The following is a 20,230-nucleotide window of genomic DNA, read 5'->3' as shown; positions in this document are numbered from 1 at the left end:
CTTTGATTGGACGTGAGTTTGGTCAAACTGAGGGAATTGATCAAGGGATTGTCTATCTTGCCGAGAGACTTGAAGTAGTTCACGGCAAGTTTGTGTACGTGTTTGTCGAGGTAGTCAATGTTTAGGTCATTGTGAATTATAGTGTTTCTTGTGTACCAGTCGTAGTTGCCCGTGGCACGCAAGAATTTGTTTTGAACTGTCTGTAGTCTGAGTATGGATCTGTTGGAGATGGTAGTGTGAGCCCACACGGGGCTCGCGTACGTGATTTGTGGGCGGATGATGGATTTATACAGCAAGCACTTGTTTTTAAGCGAGAGCTTGCTGCTTGGTTTGCATAGTGGCCCGTGTTGGAAGGCTGCCTGTTCGAGCTATAAGCCGTCATGGCCGTTGGTTGTCCTCTTACGGCTCCGGCCATTTTTCCCTCTCTTTTTGCGTCGACCATCTGTCAGTCGCTCTAGATTCTCCCGTGGGTCCGGCGCCCGGTGATCCCGGCGCGGACCGCCAGATGTAGCATCTCTCGTAAAAGCCGGCCTCGAACTAAGGCAGGCTGGCCCCGTGATCCGCCCAAGTCTGATCACGGCGAGCGCTCATTGGCATAATAGAAGCCCTCCGAGGAGTATGGCTTCTTCCATAGTCGTGCCTCACCGACTATGCTCGACCACGTGTTAGACCCAAGCCTCGAACACGGTGAGCACTCAGACGCTCGTGAAACGCCGACCGAGAAGGTCTTGGCGTGGCTGGTCTACCCTTCCTGACCAGCCAGCGTACTCAATCCACAGCCCCCGCCATAAAGGGGCAGAGGCGTCGAGCAACTCCCCGGCTCGGCCATCAAGTCATCAATAAAAACGAGATCATAACCGTTACTCTTTTGTATAATTCCCCCACCCCGCACCGTTCCAGAGCAAGCTGATCGAGACGACGACACATACACAGCCACTGGTCATCCACACATACACACGCAAACAGCCCCTGCAGCTATTGATCACTGCCTTCACTCAAATGAGACTAATTCGATGATTATATATGTTATACTTAACTCTTTGCGGCACGAGATTTGAAACAAAAATAAGTTTTTTTTAGTTAGTTAGTGGGACATAATATAAACCTTTGTGCTTTAAATTGTTTTAATTTTTTGAAGTGGTATAAATTACATCCCACCATGCAGCAAAAGATAAAAAAATATGGGCCATTTTTGATACCTCTATGCTTCAAAGCGTTAAAAAGTATTTTCCTTGTTTTCAAACAATGAAAGCTATTTTTTCAATTTGAATAAAGTTAACAAAAATGATAATTGAATGCAATAAGCTCCTCTGGTAAGAGTCGAAATTCTCAACAGGGCGGACCCTATAGGCTCAGAAGCGAGGCTCGGTCGACCCGCTCCGTCCTGTCATTGGTTACTCTTTGTGAGTACTCCGTAAGTATTGCCGTGCCCTGAATTAACTTCTAAAATTAACCCAACCGTCCGAAATTATATGCAAACCAAGCAGTATATGTCGGAGTATTTCATTAGGTAAAAGTCGAGTTAATTTCATTAGGGCACGGCAATACTAAAGTACTCGCAAAGAGCAACCAATGAAAGGAAGGAGCGGGTCGACCGAGGCTCCGAGGCTAGACGGTCCGCGCTGTCGAGAATTCTGACTTTTACCGCTCCTTTTACTTTTCCCTGATTGTTAATCAACAGAAACGTTCCGCGAGGTCTAACGGATAAACCCCAATGCGCCTTCCTGGCCAATTACAAACAATGCAGCATTTTTATTACGCAAGTCGCTGAATTACGAGACACTGGAAAATTCGAAATTAACGAGACATCTATGAATTTTAAACATGTACAAAAATTTTATTGTACATTAATCATACTCAGATAGTGGTGACATAGTAGATAGGATGGTTTTTAGCCAATTTAATGGAGGAACCGTTTAAACAATGAAATCAGAAAAATTGACAAACTCTGATAGGAAATGATCGACTTGGAGTCACAAATATCCAAATCTGACCAGCAGCATTACAGATACACTCAGAATAAATTCTTTTAAATCGAGATCAACTCACGGGATTGAACCCGGCGCCTCTCCGTGCTAGGCGAAAGCTCAACCACCGAGCCATTTAATTTAAAATGAACCACTGGCTGATTTGATTTAAAATGTATTGTCATTTAAAAATAGTCCGTCAATCCTCAGGCGATTTAGTTAAATGCATCCTTATTTCTCCACATGTGACCGATATATTCTGGACAAATCGTCATCTGAATTCTTTTATTTTTGCCCAAAATGCGTAAGCCATATGCAATATTTGACACCAAAAGGCTATATGTGGAATTGGGTTCGGTGATTACTAGTCAAATGTGAACCGGTCACAGGACAACCAGTCGCTCTAGACCGGTCACACGTGATCACCCGTCACACTAAAACTGGTCACGAGAAAACTAGTCACACCCTAAAAGGTCTGTTCATACCTAGTCAGCACGTACCGACTTCAGCAGGTATCCGGCCGTACGAAAAGTATTCTTTGGTACATTTTGTATGGGTATATTCATACCAACCGTCACGTTTACGCCACGGCAGGCTTACAGCAGTACCCGACATTTCCTGTTCATACCTTACAGCAACATCCGTCAACGTATCGTATCCGTTTTTTGGCCATCGTGGAAATATACGCGAATTACGTGCCATGAGTCTGCCGCTTTGCTGTTTTGGACCAATTATCGATAGTGACAGATGACAGCTGTTCAATCTTTCGACATGGTTTTGGCACAAATATTTAAAAAAAAATTAAATTTTTTACGGAAATATTTAAAAAAAATTTGTCCATCATCCACAAGATCCTTATACAGTGTCCAAAACTCTCCTTCGGTTTTTCTATTTTTTAACATGGGATGCACATCAAAACGCCTCCGTGCTTTTTTATTGCCTTCTTGAGCTTCTTCTTTCAACAACAACGCGATTTTGCATAATTTTTCGTTCGATAAACGCCGAAACATTTTTGCTGACTTCTATTCTGACGCGTAGCTACGTATGCACGTGTATGCATTTATATTGTAAGTACTAGACAATACGACGTAAGCAATATTGTGCCGTATCGTCATGGCCTGTAATGTATAAGTAAGCCGATTTTGCCTTGCACTCGGCCAAAGTGCTGTGAACGTGACGTGACCGCGACGTGTAGGTAGATATGAATAGAAATGCAATAAAAAGACATATTTGGAACGGAGTGCAGTGCTGAAGCCGTGCAGTGCTGTTAAGTATGAACAGATCTTAAATCGGTCACGAGAAAACTGGTTGACTGATTTTAGGTTGTGACCAGTTTTAGTGTGACGGGTGATCACGCGTGACCGATCTAGAGCCACAGGTTGTCTTGTGACTGGTTCACATATGACTAGTAGTCCGTTTACCGTGGAATTGACAACATTTAGAATCGAATGCCAACGAGCTTGATTATATGTATTGCTCGTACTGGTAGACAGGTATTTAGCTCTGTCTTCTGACTTTTGATTGGCTGCTGTTGACGTTTCATTTTGACGTTTGCAGCTTGTCATTTATTTGCAGTTTCATGTTGATGGAATGATATTGGGATTGTTTACAGTTTGAACGATTCATGAAAAGTAAAATTACATGATTCTGAACCAAAAATACAAATTATATTTTATTTAAGAAAAAATAGCACATCCTATTTTTTTTTTAAGTATTTAGTTTGACACCCAGATTTGTTACAGTTGGAATTTTTTAATAAAACTGTCGATTTCGTTTATTGAACTTTGTTTGTTTATTTTTTGACAAGTTATTATTACATTTATTAATAATTAATTTCCGGAGTTGATGGTCTTATGAAAATACTGGTCCTATTTAGACAGTTATTCCGAAGCGATGCGTTACAAAACCCTTATAGCCCTTGCTTTGTTTTCATGCCTTAAGTTGATAGTTGATGATAAATTTGAAGGCGATCTATTCTTAGATGATAATTCAAATAAAGGGGACACAAATAATAAGAGTGACCTTGTCCTCATTAAATCAATTACAATGGTTGTTCTTCCTTCCAAAAATAAACTTATGAACGTATGGGGTTGGGCATTTAGGCATTTGGAATTTATTTTGCCTTTATTGATAGTCATTATTCAATTGGCTATGCATTTTTTCTTTATACAGGAAACTAATTGTAAAAAAAATAAAATGTTTTCATCTATTTTGTATTTGAAGTTACCAATGTGTACAAGATTATTTTGGGAAGTGGGTTGAATTAAAAACATATTTACGTTGTATTTCAAATATATTTGTTTTGAATTTTGCATACAAATATATAATTATATGAATTTTAATTTCACAGCTCTTCGGTGAACTGAGTAAAATAAAATAAATATATATTCTAAATAATTTACAATCTTTGTCATGATACAAATAAATAGCACTATAAGATACATTCTACAGTCGATAATTATCAATTGGACTAGATAAAACTGTATCTTGCAAATGCAGCACTAAACAATTTAAAAATTGAAACTATTCATCTACAATAATAAATACTAACATCTATATAGGAACCTTATTATAAAAATAAATACTAATTACCTATCACTACGAATCGTACATAACAAGGTGCATGTAAATAAAATCACACAATTTATATTCATCTTATGTTATCGTTTTTTGTTCAACACAAAACACGCTTCGTGTGATTTTGATTAATATTATTTATAAAGTGATATTAATTATCAGTTAAACACTCGTTGAAGAACAAAGCTGAGAGTTCGAAATTTAACATTAAATGTATTAAAAATATTTTCTTATTCATAACATTCAGATCATTTAACACTATTTTTTTTTTATTATTAAGAAAGATCATTAATTTGAATGATGCTTTGCAAGTTCGCAAGTATCTTACGCACTAGTTTTCACCTCAAGTGTTGATTTAAACCTGAATGTATTCGAGAAAATTCATTTTCATTCAATATTTCTACACCAAAATGCAATATTTAGAAAATTCTAAAAATTTCAATATACGCACCTAACTGATATTTAATCATCTAAACACATTAAGTAGGAAAACGAGAAAAATAAATACAGTTTGGCTGACTGCTAGAACAAATACATTAACTGTGAATGTATTGCATAGCATCAACTATAAAAAAGCATTTAAAATAACTACTTCAAATGTATATACTTTTACACATAAGGTAATTATAAAAATATTCAACGATACAAAATAATTACTTATATATAAAACAATAAAAAAATTAATACTCATGAAATTGATATACAGTCTAATATAAAGACAATTTTGTTATTAATACCATTTGGCATTTGTAATCTTAAAGTACGAAACATTACATGTGGGTACCACATTTTCATAAGCAAATTTTTTCTGTTAGATAATTTAAATGATAGATGCTGCAAATTACAGTAAGTACTGTTCCAATAGCAGTATATGAATGCAAACGTCTGAACTTCTTCAAGACTTTCATGTAATGCGGACATAGAGCCAAGTCTCCGAGTACATGTTGGCCTACTTCTTGTCCATTGCCGGAGGCAGCCTCCATCTTCGTCTTCATATGTTTTAACATAACTACTGCGTTGGATACGTACAATCTAATCGCAAGTTCAGTGAAGAACATTACAGAGATTGCCAAAACCTATAACAATTAATAAAAAATACATTTTTAGAATACAATAGTTCAAAAATTTTAAAGTTTATGTATATATTTTTAATTTTGCTTTTACCTGACAAAAGTCTTTAGATGCGATGTTTATTTCCGATTGAGTTTTAATAAATGATATCACCATTACAAAACTCAATACTGCGCAATGTACGTAATAGGCTGGGAAAAGATTTTGTTGAACTTGACCGAAGATGTGTCGCGGAAGGTTAAAATATAAAACCAATCCTGTAACAAACAAAAATAATTAACAATCCACCTGAATTTAAGTTCTAATCAAATTAGATACAATCTTGATATTCAGTTCAATTACCTGACACCAGCGTCATCCAAACTTGAGTACCGAAATGCATCGAAAATGATCCTATATACATAAACATCCAAATTTTATTACGTTCCATTTGAGGGCCCATCTTCTTTTTATCGACAAATGTGGAAACTATGACGGCCAATGCTGTCAATACAATCAAGTGGGATATTGTCTTTGATTTAGGCATATATCTATTGACAAAAAAATGATAAAATTACTTCCGATGTTGAGTGAAAAACAATTAAAGCTATAAATAAAAAATAAATTACTATAATAAAAATGAATGTTATCTTCAGTACTATATATATTGTATATGTATGCAGTTTAATTTATATCCTTTATTGTTATTAAGGTATAATCAAGTTTTATTTATTACTTTTCTAAATGACACGATTATCAGGTCATAATGTATGTGCATAATAAAATTTAAATAGTTTTAACAAAGTTCAAACAACAAAAAATGGTTAATTAATTAATTAAAGTAATGATAAATACAATATTATATTATAATAAGCAGTTAAATTGGTTAATTATAAACTATGGTATTTGACCTCACCTAAAATAACGGGACTTCTGGAATTTTCCATAAAAATCCTTGCCTACTTCAAGGGCTTTTTTACTGTATGTGGTCGAAAGGGCCATCCAGTCCAATTTGTACGACAATTCATTTTCCGGAGTTCCTTCCTGAGGCTTTATATTATGCTTTTGCTTCAAATAACGAAGACCACGACCCATGAAACCAGATGTCGTCTTCGAAGTTTGAGGAGTCACCGCCGTCACCTCTTGATCCCCAATTCTATCCCTGGCGCACATTTTTCTTGACACCGATTGAAACTATTTGTAACACACACTCTCTCTCTCTCTCTCTCTCTATGTAGCAAAAACTTGCACAGTGGAGAAGCAGTGGTGGGTCTGCTTTATATACCAAAACTCATTTTCCCGTACCCCCACCCAAACGCTCAGTGTACTAATGGACTCAGGGCCTTCCAATCGGAGTTGGCGGACGAGGAAGTTCAAATGAATAGATCTACCCCATTATATTCATCAACCCTAGTCTGAAATCACCCTTTTCGAAAAACAAACAGTTTTCGTCAGGAGGACGATGATTAAATCGATCAATAATACCTATGTATATAATTATAAAACGGATATTGCCCAATAATTTCAATTAGTCAGTTTCCCAATCGATATAACTTATTATGTATTCTGGTATCACTGAGCAACAAAAAAAAAATACCAGAGCGGAGACTAACCAATCATTACTAAATTTGACCCACTGAATTTGAATATGATATTGATTTATGTTGGTTAGTGATCGTTTACGAGATATGAGCGTTTAAAAAAATGTGTGATTTTTACAGTTGTTTGGCTTTTGCGGTCTTTAACTTAAAATATAGTATTGCTATGCTCAAAGTGAGTATTGGAATCAATAGTCAGATGTTTTTCCTATTGATTGTGATATTTTATTGCTTTAAAATACTTATAATTAATTTTCTAGCTAATTTTAAAAGTCAAAAATATATTTTTTTTAATGGATTTTTTCTCCATTCTATTTTGCATTAATTTGAGAAATTTTTTATTTCACCATGTTTATAAGGATTGGTTTTCTGTTTTAATATTTTTTTTTATCTAAACGTACTAACTCGAGCGGTAATTTCAATTTAAATGGTTTTAATTTTGTTGCTCAGTGTATTTTCAAGTAAATACATTTACAGTATTTTAACGATAGTGATAAATTCGATAAATACCATTTTTATAAACAACGCATACATCCTAAAATCTTCAATTAAATCTGAATGTGAAATTACATTACCTTGAATTTAAATTAAAACATACATATTATTTACGTAAAATGTATGTACGTATATATGTATCCGATCCGATCTCTTAGATATGTGCCTCTCCATAGAAATTTTTAATTTTATATTAAAAATAATTACAAACATTGTAGTAAGGGTTCCCGGAAAGATGCACTAAATTGCACTGAATAGTAGCGCAGTTTCGAGAAGTCATAATTTTCAAAGGCGCTCAAAAACAATTTACGCCATAGAATTTCACTTGACACTTTTTTGTGGAATACAATTGCGTTAGTTCTCTTTATCTTTAAAAGTTTGGATGTCTAGAGTGCAACTATCTCGAGTGCATTTTTCCGGTCAGCTGTAGTAAAATATGTACATATGTATATTTAAAACGTTGGCTTGAATAAAACTGCTTTATTACGTAACTTCAATTCATTCTCGTTAATTGACAGTTCTTCAAATTCCTTTCCCTATGATACTCTGGACAAGTTTGGATTATTCCAGATTTTGCATCATATTGATACCAGTAATCATAAACTTTTATCCATACATATTCGGTCATTCAAATTCGCAGGTGCAGATTGGAAAAATAAACAAAATTTTATACAAAACAAAAATTACGCGTTTGTGACGTTTTGTTTTCGATTAAATCCATCATACTTATCAAACAGATCAACTGTTTTTCTATCGTATTTATCAAACATTTTTTCAGATTATGATGAATTTAACCAGCAGATTAGACTAGTGGTTAGCATGTAATGCTTTGAACAGCGTGGTCACGGGTTCTAATCCCATTGGTTTCTGCTGGCCAGACCTTGGATTGACTCCAGGTCGATCGTTTCATATCAGAGTTTGTCAAATTATCTGATTTTCATTGAAACAGTTCCCACAATTGGCAACCATATCCATTTCTTCCAAACCCTCGAGTTTTCAGAAGTCTCGAATTTCGCTGAATTGTATAAAATGCTGCAAATTTACAAATTTGACCATACATTTCTATGTGGATGTTAATTGATATGTACATATTTAATGAATTTCGCTGAAATGTTTAAAATGCTGCACGTTTATAAATTTGACCATAGTTGTCTCTGTGGATATTAATTTATATGTTTGTATCAAATGTACAATTTTTCTGTCCAGGAAGGCGCATTGGGGCTACCTGTTAGGCCTTCATGGTATAAATTAAAAAGATGAAAAAATTTTTATATTAGAAATAAAGTCAAACGTTAGAATATTCCAACTCTATCCTAGCAGTTTTAAATATATAACAATACGGATTATATTTATTAAAATAAGTAAACATTTTGTTAAAATCATTTGAAAAGATTGTACCAATTGACCTGAATTATTTAAATCGGTATGATTTCAAATTCAAAATTTTTTTTGCGTCTTTGGGAATTGCTGATTTAATGAGAAAAAATTTGGATCTAGGGTATATTATTCCAACTATTTAAATTTACTGTTTTCCCATTTGACGTCACAATCTTATGGGGAATTTTACTTTGGATGCTAGCAGAATATATTAATAGACTACGTGATTCCCGTCAAGTGTGAAAGTTAAGTTTAACCCGTTCAATACCATGCATTGTTAATTGTCATCATAAAATATCTTGTGTATTCATCATATCCATAAATAAGTACACATATAATCTCTCACACATTTATGTGCGAAAATTATTGTTTATTATATAACAGTATTCTTCATATTAAATCTGTTTTGAGTTGGTTCTTTAGCACGTGTGTTCGTATTTTGAAATAATGATGAAATGTTTAATTACGTTTGAAGTTTAAACGACCGCATGGACTTTTCCAACTGTGAAAATACGCGTCACGTTTGCATTCATTATAGTGTTTCGAATTATTGCGTTATTTTTATATACATGTTAATTATTTTTCAGACTTTTTTATATGCGTTTTATTTCCGATTTATTTACATCCACCAAGCAATAAAATCAGGGATAACAAATCGATTTAAGTTTCGATTAATGAAATCTCCGACCGATTTTAATTTATGTATTTCCGAACAACAAAAAAAAACACACACACACACACACGTAATAAAACATTCAATGTTTACGATGTGAAAGAAAAAAGGATGGGTTAGTAAAATATTCAATGAGTTATAATTTTTTCATCGATATCACCGATTTGTCTTTATTTTATCTTTAATTTATACCAGGAAGGCCTAACAGGTAACCCCAATTCGCCTTCCTGGCCAGAAACATTGTACATTTGATACAAATAGTATCAGCATTACACAAAGTACATAAATACATATTGTTGCGTAGGGGTGGGTGGAGGATCCAAGTAAAAGGCCAAAGTCGTGTCACAGCATTTATTGATGATTAAGGAGATACACACACTGGCAGGGCTCAGTCCAGAATGTCTTGATATCGCCTAAGTACCGCCTTATAAGGAGCAGGTCTCTCAGGACATCTTCGACGTCTGATTTGTTTACCTATTGTTATGGTCACGTACTCGGATATGTATTCCCACGACATTCGGTCCCACGGTACCACGGCATTGGTCACTTCTTAGAAGGGACCAAATAGCGGCTAATTTTTAGCCTACATGCACTTCTAGATATAATCCTTGAAACCAATTATAACGGTCACACAGTCTCTGGGATGCTACTCGGGCTAATCCGATTGCAACTACTCGGCGGCTCTTTTTAGTATACGTAACAATATCAATTAATATCAAACTTGCAGCATTTTAAACAATTCAGCTAAATTCAGTAAATACGTATCAATTGACATCCACAAAGACATTTATGGTCAAATTTATAAATTTACAGCATTTTATACAAATCAGCGAAATTCTAGATTGCTGAAAACTCGAGATTTTTGCGAGAAAATGGATAAGGCTGCCAATTTGTTGGAACCGTTTCAAAGACAATCAGATAAATTGGCAAATTGTGACCTGGAGTCACAAATCCAAGGTCTGGCCAGCATAAACCAGTGGGATTTGAGCCCGTGACCATGCTGTTGGAAGCATTAGATGCTAACAACTACATATATAGTCTGTTCTGTTGGTCTTAAGAAGGTTAGCGCATAATTAGTGTGACGGGTTTATTTTTGAAGATGGCCATGGTTTTTCCAATATAACATTTGGAAAACTAAGGTTTCACAATTGTAATAAATGCCCGATTAGCCCAATTTTTTGCTACGATATTTACTTGACCCTATACAATGGCCTACTTATGTATATACGGTTCTAATAAACCCTTTAATTGCTCCAGTTTCAACTACATAGTTAATTGATGTTGAAAAAAAAGAAAACGTTACCTAGCAACTGTTTGATATTTATATTTGAACACTTCATAAAAGGGTTCTCAGATATTACTTGATCTATTCAATCAGGGATTATTTATTGCTTAGAGCTTCGCGAAATTGTTTCTCGTCACACTTGGCACCAATTGGATAATTGAAATCGCACATACATACCCAGTGGCGGACTGGGACTGAAATTAGTGCATGCCAGGAGTCAAAGGGGGCCCCCCAGGGTTAAAAAAATTTGTCCCCCCCCCCCATATAACAAAATTTTCTTCTTTCCATCACGCTAAAAATCAAGGGTAAAAAAAATAAAATTTTCAAAAATGGGAATAAACAAATTTAAGTACAAGAAAAATGGAAAAAGCAAAATAGATGCATAAATTACATTGTATATTTTTTTTAACCCTTGTCCTAGGTAAATAGAATGCATCATAAAATAATGCGGCATAAAAGCGGCTTTTACTTTCAGTAGAAAACAATCAGGGACGTCATTTCAGCTTTTTCTTGGGGGGCGCTCAAATTGAATTATATAAAATCGGTCAAATTGAATTATATAAAATCTTTTTTATATCGGAATAAAAATAGAAAATATTCTTTGCATACACCTTATTGAGTAATAAAATATGAAAAAATAAGCTTATTTTTGATAAAATAATTATAAAAAAATATTATGTAAAAAGTGAAAAAAGCGCCGCAGGCGAAAATTTTTTTCTAAAAATCTTCACATGGTCAACAAAAATCGACCATCAAACTGAGTCACTAAAAAACTATCAATCAACTTAATTTCTACCGACTGTCTTTTCACTTTATCTATGTACATACATGCATACATATGTACTTAATAACAATAGATAAAGTTTTGTGATCATGCGAAAATCGGGATTTTGGGGAGGGGGCTCTATCCTATATTTCTATATACATGGATGTGTCTAGATTACGAATAGATTTTATATTCGGAAACTGTTTAAAATTGTGTATTTAAATCTTACTATATCGTCGAAGTACTTAAATAATAATAAGTAATCAAATGTTATTTTGAAAGTAAGTAAATTTAAATCGCTGTTTGATGATGAATCGTCCTATCAAAATTGTTTTAAGCAATTCAGTTCATATTATTCACGGAAATTTGTTTATTCCCATTTTTATTTCAGTAGGTAGTTGTTACATAGGTATTGGTATATATGTACATAATATTGAGGTTAAAAATGGGCCCAGCAAAAGGGCCCACGCAAATGTTGAAACTTACATTTCGAGCCTAATAAAAAAAGTTAACCGATCCTTGGGCTATTAAAGCAGGTATTAGTTGTTTATGTATATCGTAAGAAATTTGTTTTGTTGAAATACCCAAACTTTAGGTCCCAAAGTGCAATATCCTATAAATTTTTACACACGTGAAATAGTTAAAAAGTTATTTCATTTTACTGAGGGCCCATATTTTCTAACAGATAGTGGGGCCCACATGCCATCGGGCATGTTCGCTTGTATGGCCAGTCCGCCACTGTACATACCCATTTACAACAAGATCCATCTGATAATTTATTGTACGTACATTTGTCTACTGTTTGTATTTTTATGGTTCTCTGTAAATATATAATTGATTTTTGATTTTTAAATGCTTTTTATTATTACTAAGTTATGTTCACAATACATCTTATATCTATTTTAATCGCTACTGATCTACTGATCATTTTTTATTTTACAATTTTAAATTAATTTTGTTAGTAATCATAGTATTATATTATCATAATGTTAAGAGGGCTGTACACCCGAAACCTTAATTTTGTTGCCGTTCCTTTCTTCGATATATGTATATATTAAGTGAATGCGACAGTATATATCAATATATATATATTGAGTGCATGCGACAGTTGCGCTTCGACCAGATAAAACGTATTTTAAATCGACAAAATCGAGGTTTCGTATTCTCCTATTTTCTCCTTCAAAACTGGACCAATTTTTAAAAAAATTTCATCATCGGTATGAGAAAGATACTTTCTGTGCATCTATCGGCGTATTTTTTTTTAAATCAACCGTTAAATAAGCACGCTGGACTCTTTTCGTGGGTGTAAAAAAGAGGCGATTTTATAGATGTTTGGCGGCTCCTAGCTCCTATAAAAAATAATTAATCAAAAAATAAAACGATAGATGCATCCCAATGGTGGATATTTATAGCATATTAAAAAATAATATCTCTAGTGCCATAATTGAGGAAGGGAGAAGTGTAATACGTTTGTATGGACAAGGCGCTGGTGTCCAGCCCTCTTAATATGTATAGCGTAATAGGAAAAAATATCTCATAAACCTATTTACAAGTAAATATATAATAAAACTTTCTTTATCTATAAAAATAGACAAAAAAGGGACAAACCCAACGAATGAGATTACTTGAGTCGAATAAGTCTTAAGCGCATTCCGTTTTTTTAGTCGTATTATCAGTATTTTAGACACACACACATACATTATGAAAGTTGCAAAGGGACTAGAACCAAATGAGCAATGTCATTGAGATGGAATTCCTTCCAGTTGCTTCGACATAAATTGAAGTGCAGCCAAAACATATATCTCTATATAAGCATCCAGTATAATTTTAGTGCTAGACTTTGGCCTCATATGACAATATTCATTCCTTTGAAATTGGAGTTGATTAAAAAGAGTCATATTACACACTAGTAAGACCTTTATTCATGTTGTGCAATAACGTGCATGCCATATTGCCATTTTGTCTATGGGTGAGCTAGTATTTAGTATAATGTTTTATAATAAAGCTTTAAGCCTTGTATATATTTTAACATATTATTGAAACTGTTCAGAAAAATTCAAGTTCACGTGTAACTCTTAATCCAAAATTTAATCAATCAAATATATTGTGACGTATTATTTTTAAAAATAGTCTCATTGATAACCTTTATCGTATTACTATTAACACTGTCGGTTCCACTGTTGATTACCCAACCTACAAATCAAACTCCAACTTCTGATAGTTGCAATCATAATACCTTATTTCAATAAAAAAAAGGTTCAACGGTTTAATCTGTGTCGAATTGTGAGAGAAATTACAAAATAAAATAATCTCAAGAGCTATAATAAAAAAAATAGCTAGATTACTGGAAATTTCTAAGCTCTGTTGCTGTGAAGGAAACGTATAAAATTAAAGTTTGGAAGATACCAGCATTTCGGTTGAATTTATTCCAGACCAAATAAGGACTTGACAGTTGATCGACAGGAGCACCAATCAAGATGAAAAAAATATTCCCAAATACCTGTAAAAGCATACTATGTGATTACAACTCGAATTCAGAGCTAGTTCTGCGGGTGTTTTGATTAAAGATGATTTAATTTCCAAATAAACTCGCTTTGTATTGAGTTTATTGGAATACCAATAGTAATCTATCAATATTTTTTTGATTATGTGAAATGAACAAAAAATATGTTTAACTATTGTATCATTTATTAATTCCAAACTGATAAGCTATTAATTCTTCAATTTTTTTTGTTCTTGTTAATAAATCAATTAAGTTCAATTTGATTTCGATCTAAGCACTTACATACAAATGTATGTATCTTAGAAATATTCCAACTGACAAGTGATAAATCAAACCCAATATCTATGATAATTTATAAAAAAAATTGTATTCCACATACAAATTTAGATAATGGAATACTTTCTGTTCAAAATTTAAACAAAAGTAAAAATTCATGTTATTCAGTTGCATCCAAGCCAAAGCGAATACGAAGGTATTGTGATTTCTACGAATTTTAAATTTTTCTATCCAAAGGTATGCTTACAGTTATTTTAATTATTACTTTATATTATTATAAAATACATTTTATAAGCTTCAAATTCATAAAATTTAAATCTCACAATATCCCACCAATGCCTATTTTTATATCAACATTAAAAAATACCAGCGTAAAATAGGACGAGTCTTCATTCCAAAGGATTAGTGTAAACTTGCTTAATTGCTACTTATCATGTTTCTTGAATATAAGGTTTCTAAGTTCGAGTTGCTACTTCCAAATGACCTAATGTACTTTTAATACCTTTTTACTATCTAAAAGTACGTATAGCGTATTATATATGTATTTTCATTTTATTATTTAATATTTTAACTGAATAATAGATATAATATAGTGAGTTGAAAAGTAGCCATTTGAAATTTTTTTATTGTAAAATAATGATATACAAAACTGTCAAAAGAATTAGTATTTTTCTGTAAAATATTGGAATAATAAGAAAGGATCAAAAATAATCACTGACATCAATCATCAAATTAAAAACGTTACTTTAATATATTGACTGAAAAGATATCGAAGCGGTAGGATTTATTATATATTATTATTGCTGCACAGAGCCCAATGCACTCAAAGAAGTATGGAACGCTGCACGCTCGTCACAATGGGAATACGTGGATGAAAAGTATGATAAGGGTAGTAGATATATGTATGTAGTGGAGAGAGCGAAGAGATTTAAATGGCAATGGGCGGGTCTCATAGCTAGAATTATTTTTAATAAAAATACCAATAATTTTATTTTACTACCGCCATCTATGTTTTTACTACCACCATCTATGTTTTTACTACCGCCATCTATGTATAAAATTAAAGACTACATAGACGTCACCAAGATTTAAAATTTTCGAACTTCAAACGCGTTTTAAACGATATTTTATCTCTATCGTAATGGCGGAAGATCCATTTACTTATATTGATGACCAAAACGAGCAATAAGGCAAAGTATGAAAACGATCGGATAAGAGGTCAATTGTCCTCTGAATTGTAATCGTAAGTGAAACATAAAGGAGGTTTATAAAAAAATGGACGAAAGGTGGACAAAATAAGTGCTAGAATGGTACCCGAGGGAATGTAAAAAAGTAAAAGAAAAATAGCAGAGAAGATGGGTAGATGAAATTTGTAAAATATGTGGAGTGAGATGGATGAGGTTGCACTAAACATAGACGAATGGAAGCGTGTTAGAGAGGCCTTCATCCAGCAGTGGATTGTCAAGGACTGGAAATGATGATGATGAAAAAGCCTACCCAAAATGAAGTAAAATAGACGTTGAGCAGATCTATGTAAAAACGATGTAAAATAAACGTTGAGCAGAGCTAAAAAAAATTCGGGTGTGACCAACCCATGACTTTATCTATGTATTTGAGGAATATAAGAAGGTTACAAAACAAAATTCGATATTGAACTAATAGCTATGATAGCGATACAAATTGAGCGCAAATATATGGAAACTTGCACAAGACAAAAGTTCTACTTCCGGTTATCGGATATTGTTCAAATTTTTTTTATTATTTAAAATCAGTATAATTATTATACACATTAAATATCAAGACGATAAAAATAATTTAAAAGGTCAAAATAAAATAATGAAATATTGTTTTAAAAAAATATATTACTTCCGGTTTACGAATTCTGACCAAAACGTTATCAAATTTAAGTTAGTACATAAAGAATACAAATATAAATTTTCAGCTTAATACGTTCAGGGGTGTGGACAGGATCCAGGCGACAACATTTTTGACCTTTCTTTCAAAATACACAGACACACACACAGACACACACACATTTTTTCTAGATCATGAAAACGTGACCAGTAATCGATTCTGAGTTCGAATCCGTCAAAATCTCGAGTTCGAATTTTCGCATGATCACAAAACTTCATCTATTGTTATTACGTACATAGATAAAGTAAAAAAACTTAGATCTTGATTGTGCAAGACAGATGATTTAAAAATGGATTAAAAGAACACTAGAAAACTACCAAAAGTATGGGAGAAACCACAGCAACTGACCAGTCTATAGTAGTTGGTCGATTCAAATTAAATTTAAATTATTAAATCGTGTACTGCTATTGATTTGTAATGAACAAGAGTACCATTGTAGGTGCACAATGCTTTCCACTTTATTTCTTGACTATAAGATCCAAAGAAGCCAACTGCCACTTACACACATATGCTGGCCAATAACTGTGAATCTCCCTTATTCCTCATTAGTCAATCATACATTATGTAAGTGCTACCAATATTTATGGTTATTGCCCCAACCTCAAGTCTCAACGCTCAAACACCAGGCGCTCCCCAGTTTAGAATCCATTTGCAGAAATTTGACCTCGATTTTTTTAAGTGTAAATTTTAATCCCCAAATTAAAAATCCCCAAGACGTATATTCCAACCAGAAGAAGTTTCTATGACGTCCCTTTCTCTAGAATGGCACTTGAGTTGGAAATTTTATTTTGCACTAATCGTGACTCACCGTGCGCGATTAGGAACATCAGACTTTGGACTGAGTGGCGGACGTGCTGGACAACACGACCTGGCTCCGGAAACCCCTCCTAACCCCTGGATGAACAGCGACCTGATCGTCTGGTTATTGAATAAACGGTATTCTCGGAACGTCGACCAGTGCAACTTTATTTTTCCGAGAAGACCAATTCGCACATTCGTTTTACGACAGCATGCTAGCGTATTCCCCAATGAGATAATTCGCTTATTGACAAACTTTTGACCTTTCAGTTTAAAGTATGTATAAAAAAAGGCAAAATATGTACGTATATTAATCCTTTAATTGTATATTTAATTATTTTTTCTGTTCGACCTGCCTTTCCTTCCTGCATCTTGTCAAACACCGGAACGAACGACTGAACACTGCCTTGACAAAAAATATTTAAAAAAAATGGTATAAATATTTATTTTATTATTTTAATGTTATGTTTGGTTAATAAAAGTCCTTTAAAGTGAGCTAGTATATATATAATAGAGCCTAATTGATATTTGACCATCTGGTCCAACCTTTGATTAATTCTTATCATAAAACGAAGAAAAAAATATTCAAATTCAATTGCCTTTCTTATAAGATTAGTATTCAATACAACTAATTATCCATCATTAATTGAAATATCTGTCACATATTGGTTGCATTTATCATTATTTACGACAGGTTTTTTTCTATCTACTTATCTCTGATAAGTCAACGCCTTTTTTGCACCCGTCTTTGAAATTCGACTCGTTATCTCGTTCAGTTAAGTTCAACTAAATAACAGACCGTATCTTTTATAAATATTTTGCAAACTTAATCGATTTTTAATATGCGAGGCTTAAACATATGACTGAGAGGTTAAAATCATCATCGAGCCCGGCAACAATTCGAAAGATTGATCGTTTAAATTTTAAATTGATTGCTTCGTTCGTTCCCTGTAGTTTTGCGCGATCAATCTTCCTTATCGTTCAAAAAAAGACGAATTGGACTGTAAATAAAGACCTTTTCAAAAGGCAAATCGTGTAATTGTTGAATGTTTATTGAATGTTTCCATCTCAATAATTTAGATACATACATAAAATATTGCATTTTACTGTAGCAAGCTTCATATAGAAAATCATACTTAATATATTATTTATTTAAGTTTGGACCAGGAGTCCGTGTGTGTCCATTACAGAAGTCCCTAATGCGCCACAATGGGCGAAAAAATACAGAGAGATAAGAAAAATAAAAACATATACATAATATAATAAAAAAACACACACAAAAATACATTTATACATAATCATAAAAAGCAATAGCATTATAATAATAGCAGATAAAGTAAAAATATCAAATAATAACATACAAAGTAGGGAATATCTTGCATCTACAGCCAGCACCAATATACATATGTATAAGAACCGGACACAAATACAAAACATCCTTGCGAGGCCCAAATGGAAGAGAAAAGATCAAAATTCCACTCATACATCACATTCAATTATGAAAATAAGGATGAGCGCAGGTTACCAGACAAAAATAATATCCTTTAATTGAGGCAGAAACTATCACATTCAGGCTCAGCAACAACGATTTCATTAAGAAGGCAGATAGCTCTTGGAGGCATCCGATAAAGAACTATGCGGGCAGGAGGTTCAACCATCAAATGATAATGTCTATCACGCACATAAAGAGCTATAAAGTACCAACTGTTCCAGCAACGACGGGCATGACGTATTACTACGTAAAAGCTGGAGAAGTCTGGAATGATAAGTTTCTCCGAAATTCAAGGAAATTATACCCCAGCATGCCCAAAAGAAAAGGAGCGGGGTAAAGATATGGGTAATACCCATACTCCTATATAAGAAACGAAGAAATGCTTTCTGCACTTTCTCAATCATTGGAGAGTAATTTGCTTCATACGGATTCCAAACGATCACATTTTACTCTAGCTTGCTATCATATAATATAATAGATGGTCATACTTTTGTGATTGGATCAATAATTAAAATCTCTGATTATCTCGAAATATGTATCTGTTAAAAAAAAACCAGTAGCTGTCACTGAAATGCTACCTGTAACCGGAATCTGGTAATGTATCAAGTGAATGTACATATGAATGATCTACCTTTTCATATTTTTTTAATTTGATTTATGGTTGTTAACGAATCATTGACCTATAGCGTGATTCTGCAAATGAAATCGATTATAACTCTCTGGTTTTAAGAAATGCAATCGAAGCTCACTGTGTATACGTAGGTATGTATTATGCAGAAGAGTGATTTATTAATAATATCCAATTTTAAGTATCCAACTCCATATATCAGAGCATCAACCGCCTAATGACTCGCGCATCACTCGCTTGACATGTTTGATTTCATTCATATACGCGATAAAATTAGATTTTATGTTTGTGCTTGAATGTTACGTTATTGTTGAAAGATACGATCAACGTGTTGCTTATTTTCAATGCCAAAAGAGACCTCGTGACAATTGGCAAAATACGTCACAAAATAATAGAACATAATCGTCCTCTCGTCTAGTGGATAACACTATACACACGTCATAAATTCTATATTGAAAAATAACTGGTGGGAACTTTAGGCCTTATCATTATTTAACTTTGACATGTTGAGAGATGCAAATCCAGAAAACTGTGTCATTTTGTCAATTGAAATATTTCACTCGTGCAGTACCTGTGTATGGGCTTTGAAAATATCTACATACAATTCTGCATATGTACGAATACATATATTCATGTATGTATGTAATATTGTAAAGTCCAAACCTTCAACATCAATTGTTCATCGATTAAGACAATATCTGCTACCTTGGGATGGTCATTAGCCTCAACCAAAATGAGACATAGTCAATCATCGATGGATGTTTAACATGGAATGCTGGTGTTAAATATAACTGCTTCATATTTTCGAAGATAGTGAGGACTAATTGGAAG

The 20,230-nt window shown here is 33.5% G+C and overlaps 2 protein-coding genes across 2 annotated transcripts in view; both read right to left on the bottom strand.

The window, feature by feature from the left end:
* The window catches only part of LOC143916237 (methyltransferase-like protein 25B), a 588,188-nt gene that overhangs the window by 229,760 nt on the left and 338,198 nt on the right, over positions 1–20,230 (bottom strand). The gene's annotated exons all lie outside the window — the stretch shown is intronic.
* LOC143911093 (transmembrane protein 205) lies at positions 4,088–6,877 on the bottom strand. Its single transcript, XM_077429871.1, has 4 exons — positions 6,511–6,877; positions 5,958–6,145; positions 5,709–5,872; positions 4,088–5,620 (listed from the first exon to the last, which is right to left on the bottom strand). Exons 1-4 carry the CDS (start codon positions 6,765–6,767, stop codon positions 5,336–5,338), a joined length of 894 nt encoding a protein of 297 aa, XP_077285997.1. The 5' UTR covers positions 6,768–6,877; the 3' UTR covers positions 4,088–5,335.

This window comes from Arctopsyche grandis, chromosome 1, assembly GCF_051622035.1.
Source record: "Arctopsyche grandis isolate Sample6627 chromosome 1, ASM5162203v2, whole genome shotgun sequence".
NCBI lineage: Eukaryota > Metazoa > Arthropoda > Insecta > Trichoptera > Hydropsychidae > Arctopsyche > Arctopsyche grandis.
Note: the sequence above shows the minus strand (reverse complement) of the source record. Positions and strands in the feature narration are given on the sequence as shown.

Excerpts from the sequence above, each read along its gene's own strand:
- LOC143911093 (XM_077429871.1), bottom strand. The coding sequence starts at position 6,767 with ATGTGCGCCAGGGATAGAATTGGGGATCAAGAGGTGACGGCGGTGACT. Across the intron at positions 6,146-6,510 it reads CAGAAGTCCCGTTATTTTAG|ATATATGCCTAAATCAAAGA; the intron begins GTGAGGTCAAAT and ends TTTTGTCAATAG. Across the intron at positions 5,873-5,957 it reads TTGGATGACGCTGGTGTCAG|GATTGGTTTTATATTTTAAC; the intron begins GTAATTGAACTG and ends TGTTTGTTACAG.